Here is a 20,690-nt window from a genome sequence, read left to right as displayed (position 1 = left end):
TAACAGAATTTATCTTTTAGTGGTAGTGGGGAACAGAAGATGGTGATAGATGGATAGAATAGATAGAAAAAATAAATATTATGCAACATGATGATAAGTGCTAAGAAGAAAAGCAGAGAAGGACTGGGAAGAGGAGGCATTACTGAAGAGGAAAATTAAAGATTTAAAGGAAGGGAGAGATCAAGTTGGTTGTAATTCTGTGGGGGCAGGGAAGGGCAGGGAACTGATCAGAGAGAAAAGTAAGGACACAAAAGCCCTGATCTAGAGCTTTCCTAGCTCATTCCAGGATCAGCAGGGAGGCCGGCTTCATGGAGAAAACACAAGGACCCAAGACAGAAGTCAAGTACTCGGCCAGAAGAGGCCTTCTGTAATTCAGTGTACTGACTTGTTACTCTGAATGTGCGAAAACTAAAGGAGGGCTGTGAGCAAAGGAATAGCTTCACATGATATGTCTTTAAAAATTTTTTTTCAAAGTTGAGAGGCTACTGGAATAATCCAAGCAATCTAGATGGTGGTTTGGTGAGGGCCGTAGCCTTGGAGATACTTAGAAAAGGTCAAGTGCAGCCCCCTGTCTCTCTTTTTTTTTAAAAAAAGGATTTATTTCTGTCTTTGCTGGGTCTCAGTAGCTGTACAGGCTTTCTCTAATTGCGGCAAGGGGGGCTACTCTCTAGCTGTGGTGCTCAAGCTTCTCATGTGGTGGCTTCTCTTGTTGTGGAGCACAGGCTCTAGTGTGCATGGGCTTCAGTAGATGCGGTTCCTGGGGCTCTAGAGCACAGGCTCAGTAGTTGTGGTGCACCAGATTAGTTGCTCCTTGGCACATGGGATCTTCCTGGATCAGGGAACAAACTTATGTCTCCTGCATTGGCAGGCAGATTCTTTACCACTGAGCCACCAAAGGAAACCCTGAGCTTTCTCTTTTCCCAGAGGACACAGGACACAGGTAATTTCAAGCCCCCAGCTCTCTTGTGACATGAACAGTAACAAAATAAATACATGTTCTTTATTTAAAAAAATAACCATTTCTTGCTATCCATTGATTTTCTATGCCCTAGTCTATATGATGATCAAAAACAGTGGAAAAAGGAAACATGGAGAGAAAAAAAATTAAAAGAAAGAAATAATTGGATTCTGGGCTGGTTCACAAAGATCTCTGGAGAAGGAAATGGCTACCCACTGCAGTATTTTTGCCTGAGAAATCCCACAGACAGACGAGCTGGCAGGCTACAGTCCAAAGGGTCAGACATGACTTAATGACTAAACAACAACAAATTGGATTCTGCTAAATTTTGATGGAATTCGTCAAAAAAGATGGCTTTAGAATTTTTCCCCGAGCAACCAGAAGGAAGGAATACTCATATACCAAGATGGAGAAGACTGTAGGAGGAGCCTGTGTAGGAAAGAACATTGAGAGGTCGGTTTGGGAAATATTAATATTGTGATGCCTACTAGAAATTCAAGTGGAGAGGTTAAGTAGGGAGTTGGATAGATAAGAGACTTAAGTCTCAGAAACAGATCTGGGATAAAGACATACATGTGAAAAACAAAAGCATATAGATGGTATTTAAAGTCATAAGATAGAATTATCTGGCAGTCCAGTGGTTAAGACTGCACACTTTCACTGCCGAGGGTGAGTGTTCAGTCCCTACTGAGTGAACTAAGATCCCACAAGCCATGTGACCAAAAAAAATAAAGTTATAAGATAGGCTGAGATAACTAAGGCAGTGACTATAGGTAGAGGTTTGAGAACTAAACTTGCTGTGTGCTTTGCTTAGTCTTTCAGCTGTGTCCAACTCTTTGCAACCCCCATGGACTGTAGCCCACCAAGTTCCTATGTCTATGCGGATGCAGGCAAGAATAACTGGAGTGAGTTGCCATGCCCTCCTCCAGGGGATCTTCCCAACCCAAGGATCGAACCCAGTCTCCGGCATTGCAGGAGGTTTCTTTACTGTCTGAGCCACCAGGGAAGCCAGAGAACTAAACTTGGGTACACTCTAATTTTTAGATATAGGAGTGAGGAAGAACCAGAAAGGAGACATAATCACCAGGTTAGTAAGAGGAACACCAGGAAAGTGCAAACTAATAAGAGGAGGGGATTTAATTCAAAACTCAGTTTTGTTTTGTTTTTACTATTCCTGTGATCACTTTTTACCTCTTAGTTTTCTCAACTCTCATTTCCAAAGACCTATTAAACATCCCCATCTGTTTATTTATTAAAAGCACAAAGCTCGAGCATATACTGCACATCAGATGCTGAGCTAGATGCTAATTAAGGTGCCTACAACACAGACACAATACTGCCTTATACATAGCAAGAGCTCACTTATACTCTTTCTGCCATCTTCCCATGTCGCCTTAACGGTGCCCACGCATGTCCTGGCTGATGCTCTCAAGAGTATCAACAATGCTTAAAAGAGAGGCAAACACCAGGCTGTGCTCCAAAGTCTTTGTCATGTTTCTAACTGTGATGGTGAAGCATGGTTACACTGGAGAATTTGAAATCATTGATGACCACAAGGCTGGGAAAACTGCTGTGAACCTCACAGGCAGGCTAAATAAGTGTGGCGTGATCAGCCCCAGATTGGATGTGAAAGATCTGGAAAAACAGCAGAATAAACTGCTCTTGTCCTGTTGGTTTGGTTTCATTGTACTGACGACCTCAGCAGGCATCATGGACCATAAAGAAATAAGATGAAAACACATAGGAGGGAAAATTCTTGGACTCTTTGTCCAGGGATATAATGTACATTTAATACAATACAGCTGACTCATTGGAAAAGACCCTGATGCTAGGAAAGATGGAAGGCAAAAGGAGAAGAGGGTGGCGGAGGATGAGATAGTTGGATAGCATCACTGATTCAATGGACATGAACTTGGGCAAACTCCAGGAGATGGTGAGGGAGAGGGAGGCCTGGTGTGCTGCAGTCCACGGGGTCACAAAGAGTTAGACACAACTTAGTGACTGAACAACAACAATACATATGTGTGCAAATAAAAATGCCTCAGAGGACAAAAAAATAGAGCTCACTATAGATGAATTCCAGTCATTTTCTCTCACAACCCCTTCCACTGCACCCTGCTTCCGAGCCATGTTAAGTGACTGTACTGGAATCCATCATTTTCCCTAATGCCTTGCCCAAATTGTTTATTTCCGGAATTCCCTTCCTTAATCTCTCAACATTTTCCCACCTCAACTCAGGAAGTTGAGTTCTTAAGTCTCCTCCAAGAAGTCTTCTCTGACTCCCTTCCTCGACTCTACCTTCCTTGTTTATTCACCCCCAGTATCTCTTGTATACATCCTGGTGCTGTTTGGTTGGTTTGTTTTCAATATTTATCACACATTTGATCTACTCTATGAAATGGTTAGATCCTCAAAAGTAGAGATGATATTTACTTATTCGTCTCCTCTCAGGCTCATGGTAGGTATCTCTTTTACTATGAGCTGAAACAGCAACAAATAAATATTTCCTGGCCAATCAACTGTTAAATCACTAAATGTATACACATAGGTATGTACACTGACAAGAAACTGTTACTAATGGAATGGGTTTATTAGGCAGAGTGAAACAATGTGAAGAGGAAAGAAATAGTAGCAAAAACTTACATGAGAATTAAAAAAAAAATAATAAGTGAATGCCTACCAGTTTGGACATACTCAAGCAAACTCAAGTAGACAAAGGGGTGAAGCCTAAAAACAATGATATATCAATAATAAATTCAATAGTTCCACGACTAATAAATCAAAAGTACATTTAATAATTCCACATTTGCTGTAGATGCCATGCCTGAGATTTGAGGGGAGGTAAAGTTTGTATTAACACTTGTGATGGAACTTCCTTGGTGGTCCAGGGGCTAAGACTCCACACTCCCAGTGCAGGGGGCTGGGAGTTCAATCTCTGGTCAGGGAACTAGATCCCACATGCCGCAACTAAAACCCGCCGCAGCCAAATAACTAAAACAAATATATTAAAAAAAAAAATACTGTGATGACTGTTAGCGTTAGTCACTCAGTCGTATTCGACTCTTTTGCGACCCCATGGACTGTAGCCCACCAGGCTCCTCTGTTCATGGGATTTCCCAGGCAAGAATATCGGAGTGGGTTGCCATTCCCTTATCTTTGACAAATCAACAAAACCCAATGAAAAGTTAACAGGGCCAGCTCTCCTAAAAGACTGTGTAGCCCAAAGTACATTTCTTTCTTTCTTTCTTTTTTTAAAGATTTATTTTATGAGCTGCGCCAGGTCTTAATTTGCAGCATTTGGTATTAGTTCTCAGACCAGGGATCGAACTCAGACCTCCTGCATTGGGAGTGTGAAGTCTTAGCCACTGGACCATCAGGGAAGTCCCACAAAGTGCACTTCTTGTCTATAAATAAGGAATAAATCATAGCCGTAAAATAGTTTTCCTTTTTAGTATTTAGCTTTTTTTTCTTCTCTTTCCCAGATGTTGCTCTTAGAATCATCAATTTTATTTATTTATTTATTTTTCATCAAATTTAAAATCATGATTTCACTGACTCATTTTTGCATTTGGGGCTCTGGACTCCAGCACATTATCACATACCCCTCCTCCACCCACACAGCCCACCCCAACAAACCCACAGTCTCTGACAGCTTCCAAGGCATTCTCAGCCTCATTCAAATTGCTTTCCAGGTCAAGGAATGTAGTAAGCCTACCTTCCAGCTACCAGCCCCCTGCCCTTTGGTCTTTCTCTCCGGAGGCTCTTCCTTTAGACACAATGGGACACAGGTAGGGGGATGGGGTGAATTCATCTCAGGCTTTCATGCAAAGACCCCCACCAGCTAAGAACAAAACTTCCCATACCAGCAGTTTAGAGAGCTGCAGGCAAACCAATGTACCTGGTGGCCTTGACTGCCCCCAACTACCAAACAGTCCTAATTGAGAGCCTGGAAGTCTAGTTTTTCCCCCATTTAAACTTATTTTCCCCTTTTTGTTGAAATGTAATTGATATATTAATACAATATCGTATTAGTTCAAGGTGTACAATGTAATAATTTGATATACGTATGTGTTGCAAATACATCACTAACTCAATGCACATGAGTTTGAGTGGGCTCTGGGAATTGGTGTTGGACAGGGAGGCCTGGTGTGCTGCAGCTCATGGGGTTGCACAGAGTCGGACATGACTGAGTGACTGAACTGACTGACCGATGCGTTGCAAAATGATCACCACAATAAGTTTAGTTAACATACATCACCTCACATTCTCCCCCTCCCTGCTTTGTCCGTGCTGCAGGGCATTTGGGATCTCATTTCCCTGACCGGGGATGGAACCCATGCCCCCCTGCAGTGGAAGCACACAATCTTAAACACTGGACTGCTAGGGAAGTCCCTGACATTCCTTTTTTTTTTTTTTTTAAGAAATCATCTTCTGTTTCTAATGAGACAGAGGCTCTATACCTGAAACACAATGTATTCCACCCACCCTCTCCTTGAGGACTCTCTTCTAGACTCTTTTCCCCTCCAGGATGGTGGTCCAAGAAGACAAATATTACACAGAATTTCATCCCCTTGTTTGGACCCGGCAATGATCCTACTCTTGCAAGTCAGCATCTTTGTATTGTGAGTCAAACTCAGCTGGCGTGGGCACTAAGCCAGCAGGTGGAGACCTGAGCGGCAAAGTGGATGGGAGGATCCGTCAAGAATTGTATTTTAGAAAAACATATAATTGGAATTTGCCAAGGGTTTACTTTTAGAATTGGGAGATGGGAAACGAAGAAATCTTGAGATTCTTGAATGTTGAATTTGGGAATGTGGAGGAAAATTGAAGGCACAGATGTTTATCTTTTGTCCATAAATATGTTAGTGCGGAATTCAACTCTAAAAACTGTTCCTTTGGGAAATAAACCAAAAGAAGAAGAAGAAAGAGGATGGTGTGGGGTTTAAGGACCAGACAGGATTTCCATGCTGGAGAAGGAAAAGCTATGCAAAGAAAGAGCCAGAAGAAGCAAAAAAAGGCAAGATAAAGATGACTGCTTAGGAAGGAGAAATAGTCAGGAGGGCAAATGTTGGTTCTCAAATAAATCTATCACATTTGCTCTGGCAAGTCTATTCCAAGAATATCAATTGCCTAGAGAATGTTCTTTTTCTTCTTGTTTCCAATGCAGGAGACACAGGAGACCGAGGTTCCATACCTGGGTTGGAAAGATCCCCTGGAGAAGGGAATGGCAATCCACTCCAGTATTCTTGCCTGGGAAATCCCATGGACAGAGGAGCCTGACAGGCTACAGTCCCTGGGGTCGCACAGAGTGGGACAGGACTGAGCGAGGAACACTTTCACTTTTTTTTTCACAGGTCAATAAATTTTATTATTTTATATCTAGTAATGTACCAGGTAAAGAAAGTGGTGCTTTCATTCTATCATGCAATGTTAGATTTCATGTTCACTAGATTAGAACAAAAATCTCATCAAGTATTGTCAGACTTAGAGGTCATAGGCATAGGGTCCTGAAAGAATTTCTATTAACAGCCATGGGTATAGATCACGAACATGTCAAATGTTATGAGCATTTTACTTTCCTTGATTCTTACAATAACACAGAGAAGGTACAGATAAGGTACTTTTGCCCTTATTTGTAGATGAGGAAACTGAGACGTAGTAAAGTGGCTAAGCCAAGCACTTATGTGTTTATGTGGTTTTAAAAACCTCCACAGTAATGGTTTATGTATGATGACTAACCAGGCTCCCAGGATCCTAGGTCTGCAGGTCCTTTCCTCTGGCTTTTGCCTGCTGAAAAGACTTGGTGGTTTTCCTGAAAGCCAAAAACCAAGACAGAAGTTAGGTGGGGGTTGAAAACAAGTACAATTTTTTAACATCAGCAGATGCCTTAACATTCCATATGTGTTTTACTGTGACCTTAGAGTGAACCAAAGAGGAAAATGGAGTTAGTTGCAGTTTTTGCCATAAACTAGCCTGATTTCGAGACCCTAAGGGGGGCTCGAGTCAAAGGAATTAATTGTCCCAGTGAGAGTTTCAATCACCTTAGGTGGCCACAGGAGGTGCATCTTTGACTTTTAAAAGGTGGAAAGAAGGTGAAGCTAGGAGTATCTCATTGCTGGGTTCATTGTGTTTCCCATTTCCGAGGTCCTAGTTTCCCAGTTCCCCACCGGGTCTGGGTTACTCTGCAACTCTCTTTTGCATTACAATGGCCTTGGTGAGACTGGCAGACGGGATTAACTGGGAATTCTCAAGGGTGTGTGTGGGCGTGGGGTTGCCAGGAGGGGCGGGGCCAACTATGGTTGAGCCTTACTTATAAATGTAGAGCCTCTATTTATTTTCATTTTCCTAGATTGGACTGGTTGGCTCTTATCTTACAGGTGACTCCTTTCATTCCGTCTTTTTTTAATAAATACTTTCACACCCGGAGATCTTCACCTTTCTCTAAGTTTCTTCTACCTCGATTCTTCAGCCTGGACTTTTCCTAGCATCTACCTCTTAGGCTTTTTTCCTTCTCCTTCAACTCAGCAACATGAGTGTGGGCCCAGCTTGTCCCCAAAGCCTGCTTGGCCCCGAAGCATCCAACTCTAGGGAATCTTCACCCATGCCTGAAGAAAGTTACGCGTCCTTGCAAACGTCATCTGCTGACACCCTCGACACGGACACTGGTAAGAAAATACCGAACCCTTGAAGGGCTAAGTTCCTTCAGGGAAAGAGAAAGAAGGGACTGAAGGTCATTTGTCTCCCTCTTGAGCCCATCAATATAAGCAGGTGTCATTATCTGTTAATCCTCTCGACACCTCTTTTCCCACTATAATCTGATGGGGTCGTGCGCTTCCCCCGGTGTCTCAGGCGTCAGGATCTGTGGACCGAGAGACTGGGGACCCGGGAGGAGCAGTTCAAATGTATACGGTGTGTTTGAGAGTTTAGGTGCATAGGCAAATGCAATGTGATACACTGATGTGTAAAATCTTAGCATCATGCGGAGCACCCAGTAACAGTAAATGTTACTGCTAAGCCAGAAATAGGAACATCACCGCTTGGTACGGGTGAGCATCACCTTTTCGGTCTGTCTATTCAAGGTGTGCTAGAGATGGCATCGTTAATGATCCGAAACGCACCTTTTGGAAATATTTCACCTTTCTACTATACAAGTAGCGGTTGTGTCTTCTCCTAACCTCTGGATGTCTGGATATTACTGGGTAGTTTGTAAGCACCTGGTATGCTCAGGTCTCCTAAATCCAGGGGAAATAAGTGTTCACCTCACTTTATGGTGAATGATTCCAGAAGGTTTAATAGGCTGCCTAAGTGGTTAAGAGTTCAGATCTGAAATCCAGTTTGGCTTCAAAATCTATGCTCTAGTACTTAAGCTTCTAACTGGTAACTGTGAATTGGCTTCAAAAGCTATGCTCTAGTACTTAAGCTTCTAACTGGTGACTGTGAATGTAAGAGATGCTCAGGATACTGTAAAGACAGCACCACCTTTTTGGGAAATCAATTTGGCAGTCATTTTTAAAAAAAAAAGTTAACACTAGCCATTTACCCAGGAATGCGATTTTTAACATTTATGGTGTAAGACGGCCAAAGAACTATTTGATTACAACTGTAGAACTCGGTTGTGGAGAAGGGAATAATTAAAATAATTGCTGTATTTGAGGCAAGATGTCCCAACTGCGATATTTGAGTGTTGGATTTTAATGTTAACCCCATTTTCCTAAATTTTGTGTTAGTATCCTTTTATAATTTCACAGATTGAAAACACAGTGCTTAATACAAGCAAGTGGGCATGTCCTCCTAGCAAGCTAACTGCACGTTTGCAAAAATGATTAAAAAAAATTTTTGTTAGACCAAGCCCCTTGCTGTGTGGGATCTTTGTTTAACCAGGGATCGAAGCGTGCACCCTGCATTGGAAGTGCAGAGAGTCTTAACCACTGGACCACCAGGGAAATCCTAGATGATTTTTAAGACACTCCTCACCTCTAGTCATGAGTTGAAGACCTTCCTACTTGTGAAATTGTGATTTTTTTTTTTTTTTGAATTGTTGCTGTTTAAGGCCTGTCCATTTATTCCATGACAAGGGTAGAATTCGAGTTGAGCACTGGGAATACCTCTGTACAAATAAATCTAATACAGGAAATAAATTCTCAGTTACAAAGTCAATAATATATGTCAAGCCCTGTGCTAGACAATTTTTGTCTGTTACCTTGTTTTGTTATTTCTAAATTTTTTGTCTGTTGCATCATATTAATCAATGGAAAAACTCCATGAGATATACAACATGGGAAAGATAGCAAATATTTTATAATTATACATGGAGTATAACCTTTAAAAATTGTAAATAACTATATTGTACACCTGCGATTTACATATTACACAGTAAGCATATTTCATTAAAAAAAAAAAACTATGATAAGCTTGGCCCAATCGCCAAACCAAAAAAAAAAAAAAAAAAAACTATGAGGAAGGGATAATCCTGGAAATGAGACCACAGAGCTAACCAAGGTCTGGGTTGCAATAGGAGTTTATTGGAATTCACATTTTCTGACAGTCCTGGTATTAAGACTGGGTAGTAAACTGTTAATTCTATAGGGTCCCCAAGAATCTGGATCATCTGTTTTATCAAAGAGGTTTGAGTCCCCCATTGCTTCCCACCAGGACAGGGGAAACTGGTGAGCTGCAGTCCACAGGGTCGCAGAGTCTGGACAGGACTTAGCTACTGAACAAAACTGCTTCCCAGCAACACATGATATTAACCATGTCTATTACATGTAAAATGTTTTTTGTGCAAAACTTTGTAGAGTGTTCAGGATCGCTTAAGAATAAAGTTATTACCTACCATCTTGCTCTGAAGACTTATAATAGTGCTTTGAAAACAATGCATTTTTAATATTTGAAGTTTTAGAGAAAAGTGTTGTTTTATTCCCAACAGTCTCTCCTCTTCCCTCCTCCATGGATCTGCTTATTCAGGACAGTCCTGATTCTTCCACAAGCCCCAGAGTGAAACCACTGTCCCCGTCTGTGGAGGAGAGCACAGAGAAGGAAGAGACAGTTCCGGTCAAGAAACAAAAGATTAGAACTGTGTTCTCGCAGACCCAGCTGTGTGTGCTCAATGACAGATTTCAGAGGCAGAAATACCTCAGTCTCCAGCAAATGCAAGAACTTTCCAACATCTTGAACCTCAGCTACAAGCAGGTACAGTTGTTTTGTTGTCTGTGCAATAAGAAATAAAAAATAAGGGATTTCCCTGGTGGTCCAGTGGCTCAGACTCAGCACTGCCAGTGAAGGGGGCCTGGGTTCGATTCTTGGTCAGGGAACTAGATCCTCCCACATGTCACAACTAAGATCCCACACAACTAAGATAAATTTTTTGGAAAAAAAAAAAAATATTTATGCACCTCTACAAATAAGTTAATTTTTAATAATGAAAATGGAATCTTTTTGTAATGTATTTTGTGACCATCTTTCTTTCAGTAAATATCTATTGCAAATGTGTCATAATTTATTAAACCATTTCCCATGTTAAGCTAAAATTGTGAAAAAGTTTCCAATTTTCCGTTAAACAAAGGAAAAACACACTTCTATCATCTTGAGTTAGAAGAGTCCTAGCCAACCACTGGTTCTTATTAAAATTAAAGTTGCATGTTTTATCTGTATACATCTGATTACTGATGAAGTTAATCATTTTTCATATATTTATTGGCTAGTTTATTCAGGCAAATGGTTTTCTATCTCTGGTACCATACTTGGAAAAGTCCTCTATCAAATGATCTTAACTTTTTGTATAGTTGTCCTTGTGAAGTATGTTTCATCATTCTTGAATTAACATACAATTATCATATTAAATGTAAATGTGCTAATATGGAAGGGGGGCTTATTATTGCAAACAAGTTACTTTTAACTGTGACTAATGAACAGTATGGGCAGACATTTAAATGTGAACCTCCTAGTTCATAGCCATAGCCTCCTAGCCATACTTGCAGTGTATCTAACTGGTTAAGTTTATTAAACATAAGTTTATTAAAAAAGCCAACTGACTTGAAAGGCTTGAAATTCACCCAGATTCAGGATTTAAGAGTCTGGTAATTAGAATTTTTGTTTCAAGTTTGAGATAGTTGTAGCTATCAGAAAAAAAACCAAACCTTAATATTCTTTGGTTCCTACTATCAATACATCCTGCATTACTAATATTTTATTTTTAAATTTATTTGTGGGTTTGGGGGGGGTTGGCCATGCAGCACACGGGATCTTAGCTCCCTGACCAGGGACTGAACCCATGCCCCCTGCATTGGAAGATCGGAGGTCCCTACTAATATCTTAAACTTTTTCCGGTTATCTTTTCCTTCTCAGGTGAAGACCTGGTTCCAGAACCAGAGAATGAAATGTAAGAAATGGCAGAAAAACAACTGGCCGAGAAATAGCAATGGCATGCCTCAGGTAATGATAGAAAACTTAAAATTTTTCTGCTTTTTCCTAACAAGAGGTTTTAGTTCTGTCTATTGCTGTAGCATGCAATCCCAACCACGGACAATTCTGAACTTAGAAGTACTTTTTCAGTTAATCCATTCTTCTTTTTTCAAAAGGGCCCAGCAATGGCAGAATACCCAGGCTTCTATTCCTACCACCAGGGGTGTTTGGTGAACTCTCCTGGAAACCTGCCCATGTTGGGTAACCAGACCTGGAATAACCCCACGTGGAGCAACCAGAGCTGGAACAGTCAGTCTTGGAGCAACCACTCCTGGAACAGTCAGGCCTGGTGCCCCCAAGCCTGGAATAACCAGCCTTGGAACAATCAGTTCAACAACTACATGGAGGAATTCCTGCAGCCCGGGATCCAGCTCCAGCAGAATTCTCCCGTCTGTGATCTGGAGGCCACCCTGGGAACTGCTGGGGAAAATTATAACGTAATACAGCAAGCTGTCAAGTATTTCAATCCCCAGCAGCAAATCACTGATTTATTCCCAAACTACCCTCTCAACATACAGCCTGAAGATTTGTAACGTCTATTTGTGACGGCTACTGTATGGGATCTTAATGTGAGCAGAGACTGTGTATTCTCTAGATTTTTTTCTCGTTCTAGAATTCTGTACCACTGCCCCTTAGTAAGCTGCTTTTCACTATACCTTCTGTGTCAATTTGAGGGAAGGGTAATGAGTCCAATAAGAGGTTTCAGAAGCATTGTACAACATGACAAAAGGTGTCTGGCTATAGATAACGCGATTATAGTAGTTTGGATATAATATATAATATTTTGGATACTTTTAGGATCTGGAATCTGACTTTAAGCACAGGGGGCAAAAGTACAAAGACATATGATGAGGATTATTCATATTTTCTGGGATAGGGAGGCTTTACTTGTTAAGAGTCTCAGTCCTTAAGATGAAGAGTGCTTTACTGATTTCCACCACCCCTTTTAGCTATTTTACTACAATGCCTAATTTGTTCATCACTTTTTGGAGAACGATATTTTGTATTTTGCCACATCGTAAGTAGTACCAGTTTGGCTGGTTTGTTGTTTAAGTACAAATAAAAAATAGCCATTTTACATTTAGTTGTCTCTCACCAATTTCACGCAGTGATTCAGAGTTAAAAATTTGACTAAACATGGAAAATTTTTTTTTTTGGCTGTGTTGGGTCTTAGTTGCGGCATGTGCGATCTAGTCCCCTGACCAGAGATTGAATCCAAGGCCCCCTGCCTTGGGAGCTCGCAGTCTTAGCCACTGGACCACCAGGGAGGTCAACATGGAAATGTTTTTTGATATGGAAGGGAATAAACTAATCTTCTCTAGGCATCCAGGAGACTAGAAGTGAGTAAAAAAAAGGTAACCAGATACACAATATTAGGTGATGTATTAATTAAACCTGAACAAACTTATTTCCTTTCAGTGTATATAGTATTGAAACAATAAAATCTGTGGTTTGCAGTTAAGGAAGAATGCCACATCTGGAAGATCTGGAGCAAAGGTTTGTAAAGAAGCTAAGTGATGGGCAATGGAGGGAGATGAAGGAGGAGGGGAAGAGGTGGAATTAGAAGCTCTCCTATAACCAGTGACAGGTTCTGTGACTGCTCTTCTGCCAGAAACAACTGTTAGAGTTCAGTTTACTTTTATTTTTTATGTGAACTTAAGAATGATTCTTTAAAATTAATTTTTATTGGGATATAGCTGCTTTACAATGTTGTGCTAGTTTCCTGTACTAGCAAGGTAAATCAGCTATATAGACATATATATATCCCCCCACTTTTTTTTTTTTTTTTTGCATTTCCTTCCCATTTAGGTTACCACAGAGCATTGGTGGAAATAACCAGAGTGGTTTTCTTATCTTCCTCTTGGTTCCCCTAGTTTTCCAATGTTGATCTATCATACTGTCCAACCCAATGAGTTTAGACATTTGACTAAAAGAGGAAGTCTGAAAATTTCTGCCAATACCACAGTTGAACGCAACATTCTTTTTGACTGGCAGATATGTGGATTTTGTGCCAAGCAGCATATTTAACCGAGTAGATGATGGAAATAGAAAGCACTGATTGATTGTATCATCAGTCACTTTAACATTTACAAAATTCTTGGCTCTAAACAAGTGCACAAGATGAACTGACAGCTTTGAGAAAAGCACTATATGATAAACCAGAACCCAGAAAACTTGGGAAAATAGTTACTGTAAAGTGTTATTGGGGGTGGGAGGGGGCTCAAGAGGGAGGGGATGTATGTATACACATGCTTATTCATGTTGTACAGCAGAAGCGCAACATTGTAAATCAGTTATATTCCAATTTAAAAGTAAAGTGGTAGAGCCCAGGAAACACCAAGTTTAGTTTTCCTGTACTGAGATGAACCATTGTTAGGTTTTTTTACAACTTTGTGCTTTGGATTAAGTGCAGCTATAAGACATTGGGAATATATTGGTAAGGAACAGCTAATTTAGGAAGATTTATTAGTGCCAGAAAGGATAGGAGCACCTATTATGTTTAAAGCAAGATGCTAGATAATGGAGAAGAAAGGAAGCGAGTAAGACTGGAGAAAAAGGGGGAAGCAGAAAATAGATGGAATTTTGATGATCACTACTTGCTTTTGAAAATCGGGCATTTTAAATGCCATTCATCCATTTAAAGACTGGAGCTTTTGACTGCAAGACTAATAATCATTAAAAACTAAGCAATAGAGAAATACATAATGAAGTGAGTCTAGTAAACTATCAACAAGATAGCATACATTCCTACAGGTGTTTTAGTATATGTAATATGGGTGGTTTCTATATGTTGATTTTAATAGACTCTTATTCCATTGTAAGAGGATTATACCATACATTCTCTTCTGAAAGGCTTTTATCCACTTGACATTTTTCAGCCTCTCTGCACATCAAAATTGAGAGATCTGAGATAATTTAGATAATTAATAAAAATTGACAACTACATTCAAGAACAGAGTCCCTATTTTCCTTATTAAACATAGTTAATGTTGAGGTGGTTTCTTCCTCAAATATTCTTTCAAAATATTTCTGTTAATGAAGAGTGAAATTCAAGTTAGTTGAACCAGGGAAAGATTTTTAAGTTTTTTGGTGTTTCCTAATATCTCAGTGTGACTGTCACTTCCTTAAAAAAGAAAGATTGTTACTTTAACTCTGACATCTTTCCTGATATTTTCATGCATACATGCGACATAAACATAACTCATTTTTCCTATCCAAATAAATTATATGCATTTTCTGCATATAATTTTTTCTAACTAAAAAATCTCCACATCAATGAATTTAAATGCTGTACTGACACATACTAAATAGTGCAATACATATTGCAAATACATTAATTTGCTTCTGTTTTGGTTATTTGCCATTACAAATCATGTTGCTATTACCAACAGCAATTTAAAGACATTTAAGTGTTTGGTTTGGGTCATAGGATTACCAAGAATATAAACTAGTATAACAAAGGTCCCTTTAGTCAAGGCTATGGATTTTCCAGTGGTCATGCATGGATGCAAGAGTTGGACTGTGAAGAAAGCTGAGCGCCGAAGAATCGATGCTTTTGAACTGTGGTGTTGGAGAAGACTCTTGAGAGTCCCTTGGACTGCAAGGAGATCCAACCAGTCCATCCTAAAGGAGATCACCCCTAGGAGTTCTTTGGAAGGAATGATGCTAAAGCTGAAACTCCAGTACTTTGGCCACCTCATGGGAAGAGTTGACTCATTGGAAAAGAGTCTGATGCTGGGAGGGATTGGGGGCAGGAGGAGAAGTGGACGACAGAGGATGAGATGGCTGGATGGCATCACCGACTTGATGGACATGAGTTTGGGTAAATTCTGGGAGTTGGTGATGGACAGGGAGGCCTGGAGTGCTGCAATTCATGGGGTCGCAAAGAGTCGGACACGACTGAGCGACTGAACTGAACTGATAACAAGGAGACAGGCAAAAAAGATGATTAAGTCACCTGCCAGCCTCTCCCATCTTTCCACATCCCTTCTCTTTAGAAAATCTCGCTCTCTCCATCCTCCTCCCTAAAGGAGGTGGCTGTCACTTCCAATGTCATTTTACTGCGTTGTATTATCGCTTCGTTTTGATTTTCAGCTTGCTTCTCCATTTCAGTTCATGCCTGAAGGAGAATTTGCCTAGGTCTTCTGAGTTCCTCAGCCTGGATTCAAAGCCCAAGAGTGGGAGGAGTAGAGGCCTTGCTTACTGAATTTCAAGCACCCAATTCTCAGGGTAAAGGACAAATTTCATCCTGTTACGAATAATCCTGCTATTCAGAAAACTTGTTGTCTAGGGTTGGGGGGAGGCGGTGGGGAAGTCATGATCTGAGACCCAAAGGTAATGGCAGACAACCGCCAGACAGGGCAGGAAAGGGGGAGGGCCCTTAGTAAACACTGCTGGCCCCCCGGGGCCCAAGGAGCTCGCCTCAAGTGGGAGATAAAGGGAATTTGTTAAATAAAGAAGCAGTTGGGGCCGACAAAAGCTTCTGGCACAGGAAGTGAGTCCGACTGAGGAGACCGAAATGTAGGCATTTGAATAGATGCCTTGGTGTGAAGCTGAGGTGAAACCAGACTGAAAGCAGCAGCAGCTGGTGGCGAGCTCTTCTTTAAGGGGTTCCCAGTTTCTGGGTGTTTGATGTGGCCTGGGAGAAAGTGTCCTTGAGAATTTAAAAAGGTTAAAAGCTTGGGAAATGAATGCAAAGTAGCTCTACCTCCAAAGTATAACAACCAAGTGAGGTATTGAACAGAAAAATGTCACAGATGAAATCAATATGCTGGAAGCCTATAGAATGAATTAAACTGGGACAGCCTCATGCACTTAGGGTCTCAAGGGGGAATTATAGACAGGTTGGCAATGTTCATACAACTCGTGTCTTAGGTGCAAGATGTGACAGGGACTAAGGATGTGGTCAGACTGAATTAGGGCCACATCTTTGCAGAAAAAATGTAGCTGGACACAGTCACCCAGGCTTTCTCCATGGGGACATTGAGGGAAGGTAGTCCTGGCCATAAGCATAGCTCTTCTTAGCTTGATGAGCAGCTGTGGAATTTATTTTCATCACTTGGGTAGAATACAAGTGGCGTTGGAAAGGGTGTTACCCATGGACCACCAATTTAAAAGCTATGGATGGTGGCACAATCTGATCAGAGAATTGTGCACAAGCTGATCACAAATCCTGTGATTCCCCCTCCCTCATCTGGCTTTTAAAAGTGCTTCTCCGAAACACTTTGGGGAGCTTCTGACTCTTTAGGGCATGAGGAACCTGTCTCCTTGCATGGCTTTGCAATAAACCTTTCTTGGCTCCAGAAAATAAATACATAGATAAAAGCTATGGATGTTGAATGCCTCTGGTACATAAGGATATTTAGTGTTGGACTAAATAAGAGTATTGATGCCTCTTGCTCCTCTGGTCCCATTCTGTGTTCTGTGTACATGTATTCTGTCTATCCAAATCAGTCATACTTACTTAGCTATGGTTAATGTGCTATATAGGGATTCCCAGGTGGCTCAGTGGTAAAGAATCCACCTGCCAATGCAGGCAACACAGGAGACTCAAGTTAAATCCGAAGGTCGGAATGATCCCCTGATGTAGGAAATGGCAACCCAGTCCAGTATTCTTGCCTGGAATACCACGGACAGAGGAATTGTAGCCAGGCTGGCTACAGTCCACAGAGTCACAAAGAGTTAGACACGACTGAGCACTCATGCGCACATAGGTTACATAAATTACATTTGCTTTCCACTGTCAGAGTGAACATTCTCAGACAACACAGTAAATGCAGTTTATGCTTGATGAGTCACCCAATTCCTGTCCTTCTGCAATTCCTTCCTTCATTCTTAGCTTCCCCCAGATCCTAGTTCTCATATTTCAGGTCTCTTATCCGTCCTCAGCCACTTGACCCTACAGTCATACTTAACATTCCCCAAATTGTGTAAGGCTTTGTGGATTCCTTCAGCGTTATCTGATAAACCATTAAACACAAATGCACTCATTCCCATGGATTCCCTGATCAATTTCTATCTCATTAAGTCAATAAAAATGGTTCCCTTTATCTATTGAGACTACCCTCTATAGAGAAAAAGCCCTTGTGTAAATATCTGCTGTATCAGTCTTTGTCAGGATAAGAGAAAAATGACTATTATTCTTAACTCCATGGCTGGCTCTGTGCTGTGCCTTTCCTTATGCTGTTTGCAACTTCCAAAAGAATTGTGAAAAAAAATCAAGTTTCAACTTGGAAGAAAATACTTATAAATGTATTTCACACTTATGCTGGCTCATAGCACTATAATCCACCCTATTATCATAGCTAGAAGCCTGATCATTATCCTAGAATATTTTCTTTCACCTACCATATCCAAACAGTTACTCTTTTGAGAGGGTTTTTTAAAATAATTTTTTAAAATTGAAGTATGCTTGATTTACAATGTTGTGTTAGTTTCAGGTGTACAGCAAAGTGACTCAATGATATATATATATTCTTTTTCAGATTCTTTTCCCTTATAGGTTATTACAAAATATTGAGTAGAATTCACTGTGCTATACAGCAGGTCCTTGTTGGTTATCTATTTCCTATATAGTAGTGCATATGTTAATCCTGGGCTTCCCAGGTGGCGCTAGTGGTAAAGAATCTGTCTGCCAATGCAGGAGACATAAGAGACACGGGTTCGATCCCTGGGTCAGGAAGATCCCCTGGAGGAGGACATGGCAACCCACTCCAGTATTCTTGCCTGGAGAATCCCCATGGACAGAGGAGCCTGGCAGGCTACAGTCCATGGGGTTGAGAGTCGGACACAACTGAAGCGATTTAGCATACATGCACACACGCACATATGTTAATCCCAAATTCCTAATTTATCCCTCCCCCTGACTTCCCCAACCATAAGTCTGTTTTCAATGTAGGTGGGTCTATTTCTGTTTTGTAAATAAGTTAATTTGTATAATTTTTTTAGAGTTCACATATAAGTGCTATTGTAATGGTATTTATCTTTCTGACTTATTTCACTTAGTATGATAATCTCTAGGTCCATCCATTTTGCTGCACAAATAATCACTAGTTAAGTCTATCTCTTTGATTTTTTTCAAACCAATTAATAGGTTTCCATATTAGCTGCTACTACTGAGGAACTAGTGGGTAATCAGGTTTTTCCACACTCCCCCAAATATTCATATGAGGAAGAGACTATTAAAATCAATTTTTTGTATAAAAAAAGAAGTCAAGAGCCTAAGCAACATATCAAAGATGGTACCCAGTGGGGATGGTCAAAATCTAGATTCAAACCCTTAATTACCTGACTCCAAAGCCCCAGATGTTTCTTTGCTACACGATTTTCCAATGGAGAGGCATAAATATAATGTGGGAAGATATATACCAAAAATCAATATTTAAGGAAGGAAAATTTTGAGGGAATTTTCACTTGCTATTATTGGAATTTTTTTAGAGCATATATTATCAGACAAAAATAATAAATATCTCCATTTGGAATGAACAGGAGTAGCATGTATGGGAATAAATAATTACCAGTAAAAATAACTTTTTAGAAACATGAAAATAGATCATGTATTTGTCTTATTACCTTTAGAGAGGCTAGAATCCTGGAACTCTGGGTTCTGAACCACAGATCAGACAAGGCTGCTGTGCGCAAAGCCACCAGATACAGCGTTAAGCTCACTTGGAGGGTACACCTCCCCCCAGGGGTCCACTACCTGTTCTGGGCTCACCAGCTGCCTGTTTTAGGACCTTGGGAAGTTTCTTTCTTATCACCAAATCTTCCAGGACAAGGAAATATTTGTCTAGACATGTCCCTTAACTGTGTGTGATCGATGTATGATGGTAAAGATGTACATAGATACACCTGATACACTTCTTTTTGTATCTGGGGGGAGGTGTGACCTCCTGGGGGAGGTCCTAAAGGGAACTAACTGGAGACCATGAGAGGGTGGAGAAAAAGGGAGAGAATTCTCTGGTGGGCCAGTGGTTAAGACTTTGCACGTGCAATGCAGGGGATGCGAGTTCGATCTTTGGTCTGGGAACTAAGATTCTATGTGCCGTGTGACCAAAAAAAAAGTTCTTTTTTTTTTAAATTAAGAAAAAATGAGAAAGCTTATCAGAGTAATGGACACTTGTTTGACAAGTGACTCATAGTGGTGAGTAGTGAAGGAAACATGCAAACATTCTTGGCTGAGTGTGATGAGATATTGTAACGTACGAATTCCTGAGGACAAGCAGAAAAGAGATCTGCTGTTAAGAGTTTTAACTGACAGCATTATCAATCTCCTTCATATTATTTTAGTGTATCAGCAGCAAGACTGGGGCGGGGGTCCAATAAGAAGTATTGGAGAAAACAGAAGCAAACCTTCTATTTCAAAATGTCCAAGGAGGGAACTCTATTCAGTGTATTAGGTTTCTCTACTCTCATGTTCTTTTCCTGCCTTTTCCATATTGTACTCTGGGGAACGAAGTCAGTGTCTACAGCTGTTGTAGCCACCCATCCGGGAAACAAACTCACTCACAAGCACAATGCAGATAGTGGAGTGCAGTTTATTACACGGGGCCCCAGGCAGAATCTCCTCTTAACCAAGGACCCTGACCAGTTTTTCTGAAAACCTTATATACCCTAAGTGTATGTGCCCAAACCCACCTCGACAAATTCCCTGAAACTAGTCTGAACAAAGGAAGAGAAAGATACAATCAAAGTTAACCCGTGATTCATATGCATTAGGCCTACTTAGTGAACAGTGGACAATTATCAGTAGGCCTGTGCTCATACCTGAATAAGCATAATAGAATTTATGGTTCTATTTGGTTACACAATTAGGGTATTCTTTTAGGCGACAGAGAGACTAGGTACGAGCCCTGGGGCTCTTCCATCCAGGGGTCTGGTTTTCCAGTTGGTATGTCCTTTCCATAGATACTGGGCATATAGCTGAAAGTCCAGAGTCTGGCCCAAGATGGAGTCCTGTTTTCAAGATGGAGCCTCTTCTGTCTGTTTCCTCTTTCACAGTCTCACTTAAGGAGTGGGGAGTTATGCCTTCCCTCTGCACAAGGTTGAATATTCTCTCCTCCAAAGTGCACATTCACTGAGAACCTTTGTTTAGAATCTTTTTTGGAAACAGGGTCTTGGAAGACGCAATTAGTATTAGGTAAGACCAGGCTTTTTTTTTTTCCCCTTCCCATACTGTTCATAGGGTTCTCGAGGCAAGAATACTGAAGTAGTTTGCCATTCCCTTCTCCAGTGGACTGCATTTTGTCAGAACTCTCCACCATGAACCGTA

The 20,690-nt window shown here is 40.8% G+C and overlaps 1 protein-coding gene across 3 annotated transcripts; it reads left to right on the top strand.

The window, feature by feature from the left end:
- Window positions 1-7,267: 7,267 nt before the first annotated feature.
- On the top strand, window positions 7,268-12,503 carry NANOG (Nanog homeobox). Of its 3 annotated transcripts, none has more exons than XM_055569976.1 (4): window positions 7,268-7,623; window positions 9,885-10,147; window positions 11,303-11,389; window positions 11,536-12,503. In XM_055569976.1, exons 1-4 carry the CDS (start codon window positions 7,488-7,490, stop codon window positions 11,950-11,952), a joined length of 903 nt encoding a protein of 300 aa, XP_055425951.1. In that variant the 5' UTR covers window positions 7,268-7,487; the 3' UTR covers window positions 11,953-12,503. The 3 variants fall into 3 exon arrangements, with proteins under 3 accessions (XP_055425951.1, XP_055425972.1, XP_055425961.1); XM_055569997.1 differs by lacking the exon at window positions 7,268-7,623 and adding an exon at window positions 7,844-7,867 and having other exon boundaries at window positions 9,923-10,147; XM_055569986.1 differs by lacking the exon at window positions 7,268-7,623 and adding an exon at window positions 7,870-8,004.
- Window positions 12,504-20,690: the final 8,187 nt, after the last annotated feature.

The sequence above is a fragment of the Bubalus kerabau genome, chromosome 1 (assembly GCF_029407905.1).
Source record: "Bubalus kerabau isolate K-KA32 ecotype Philippines breed swamp buffalo chromosome 1, PCC_UOA_SB_1v2, whole genome shotgun sequence".
NCBI lineage: Eukaryota > Metazoa > Chordata > Mammalia > Artiodactyla > Bovidae > Bubalus > Bubalus kerabau.
Note: the sequence above shows the minus strand (reverse complement) of the source record. Positions and strands in the feature narration are given on the sequence as shown.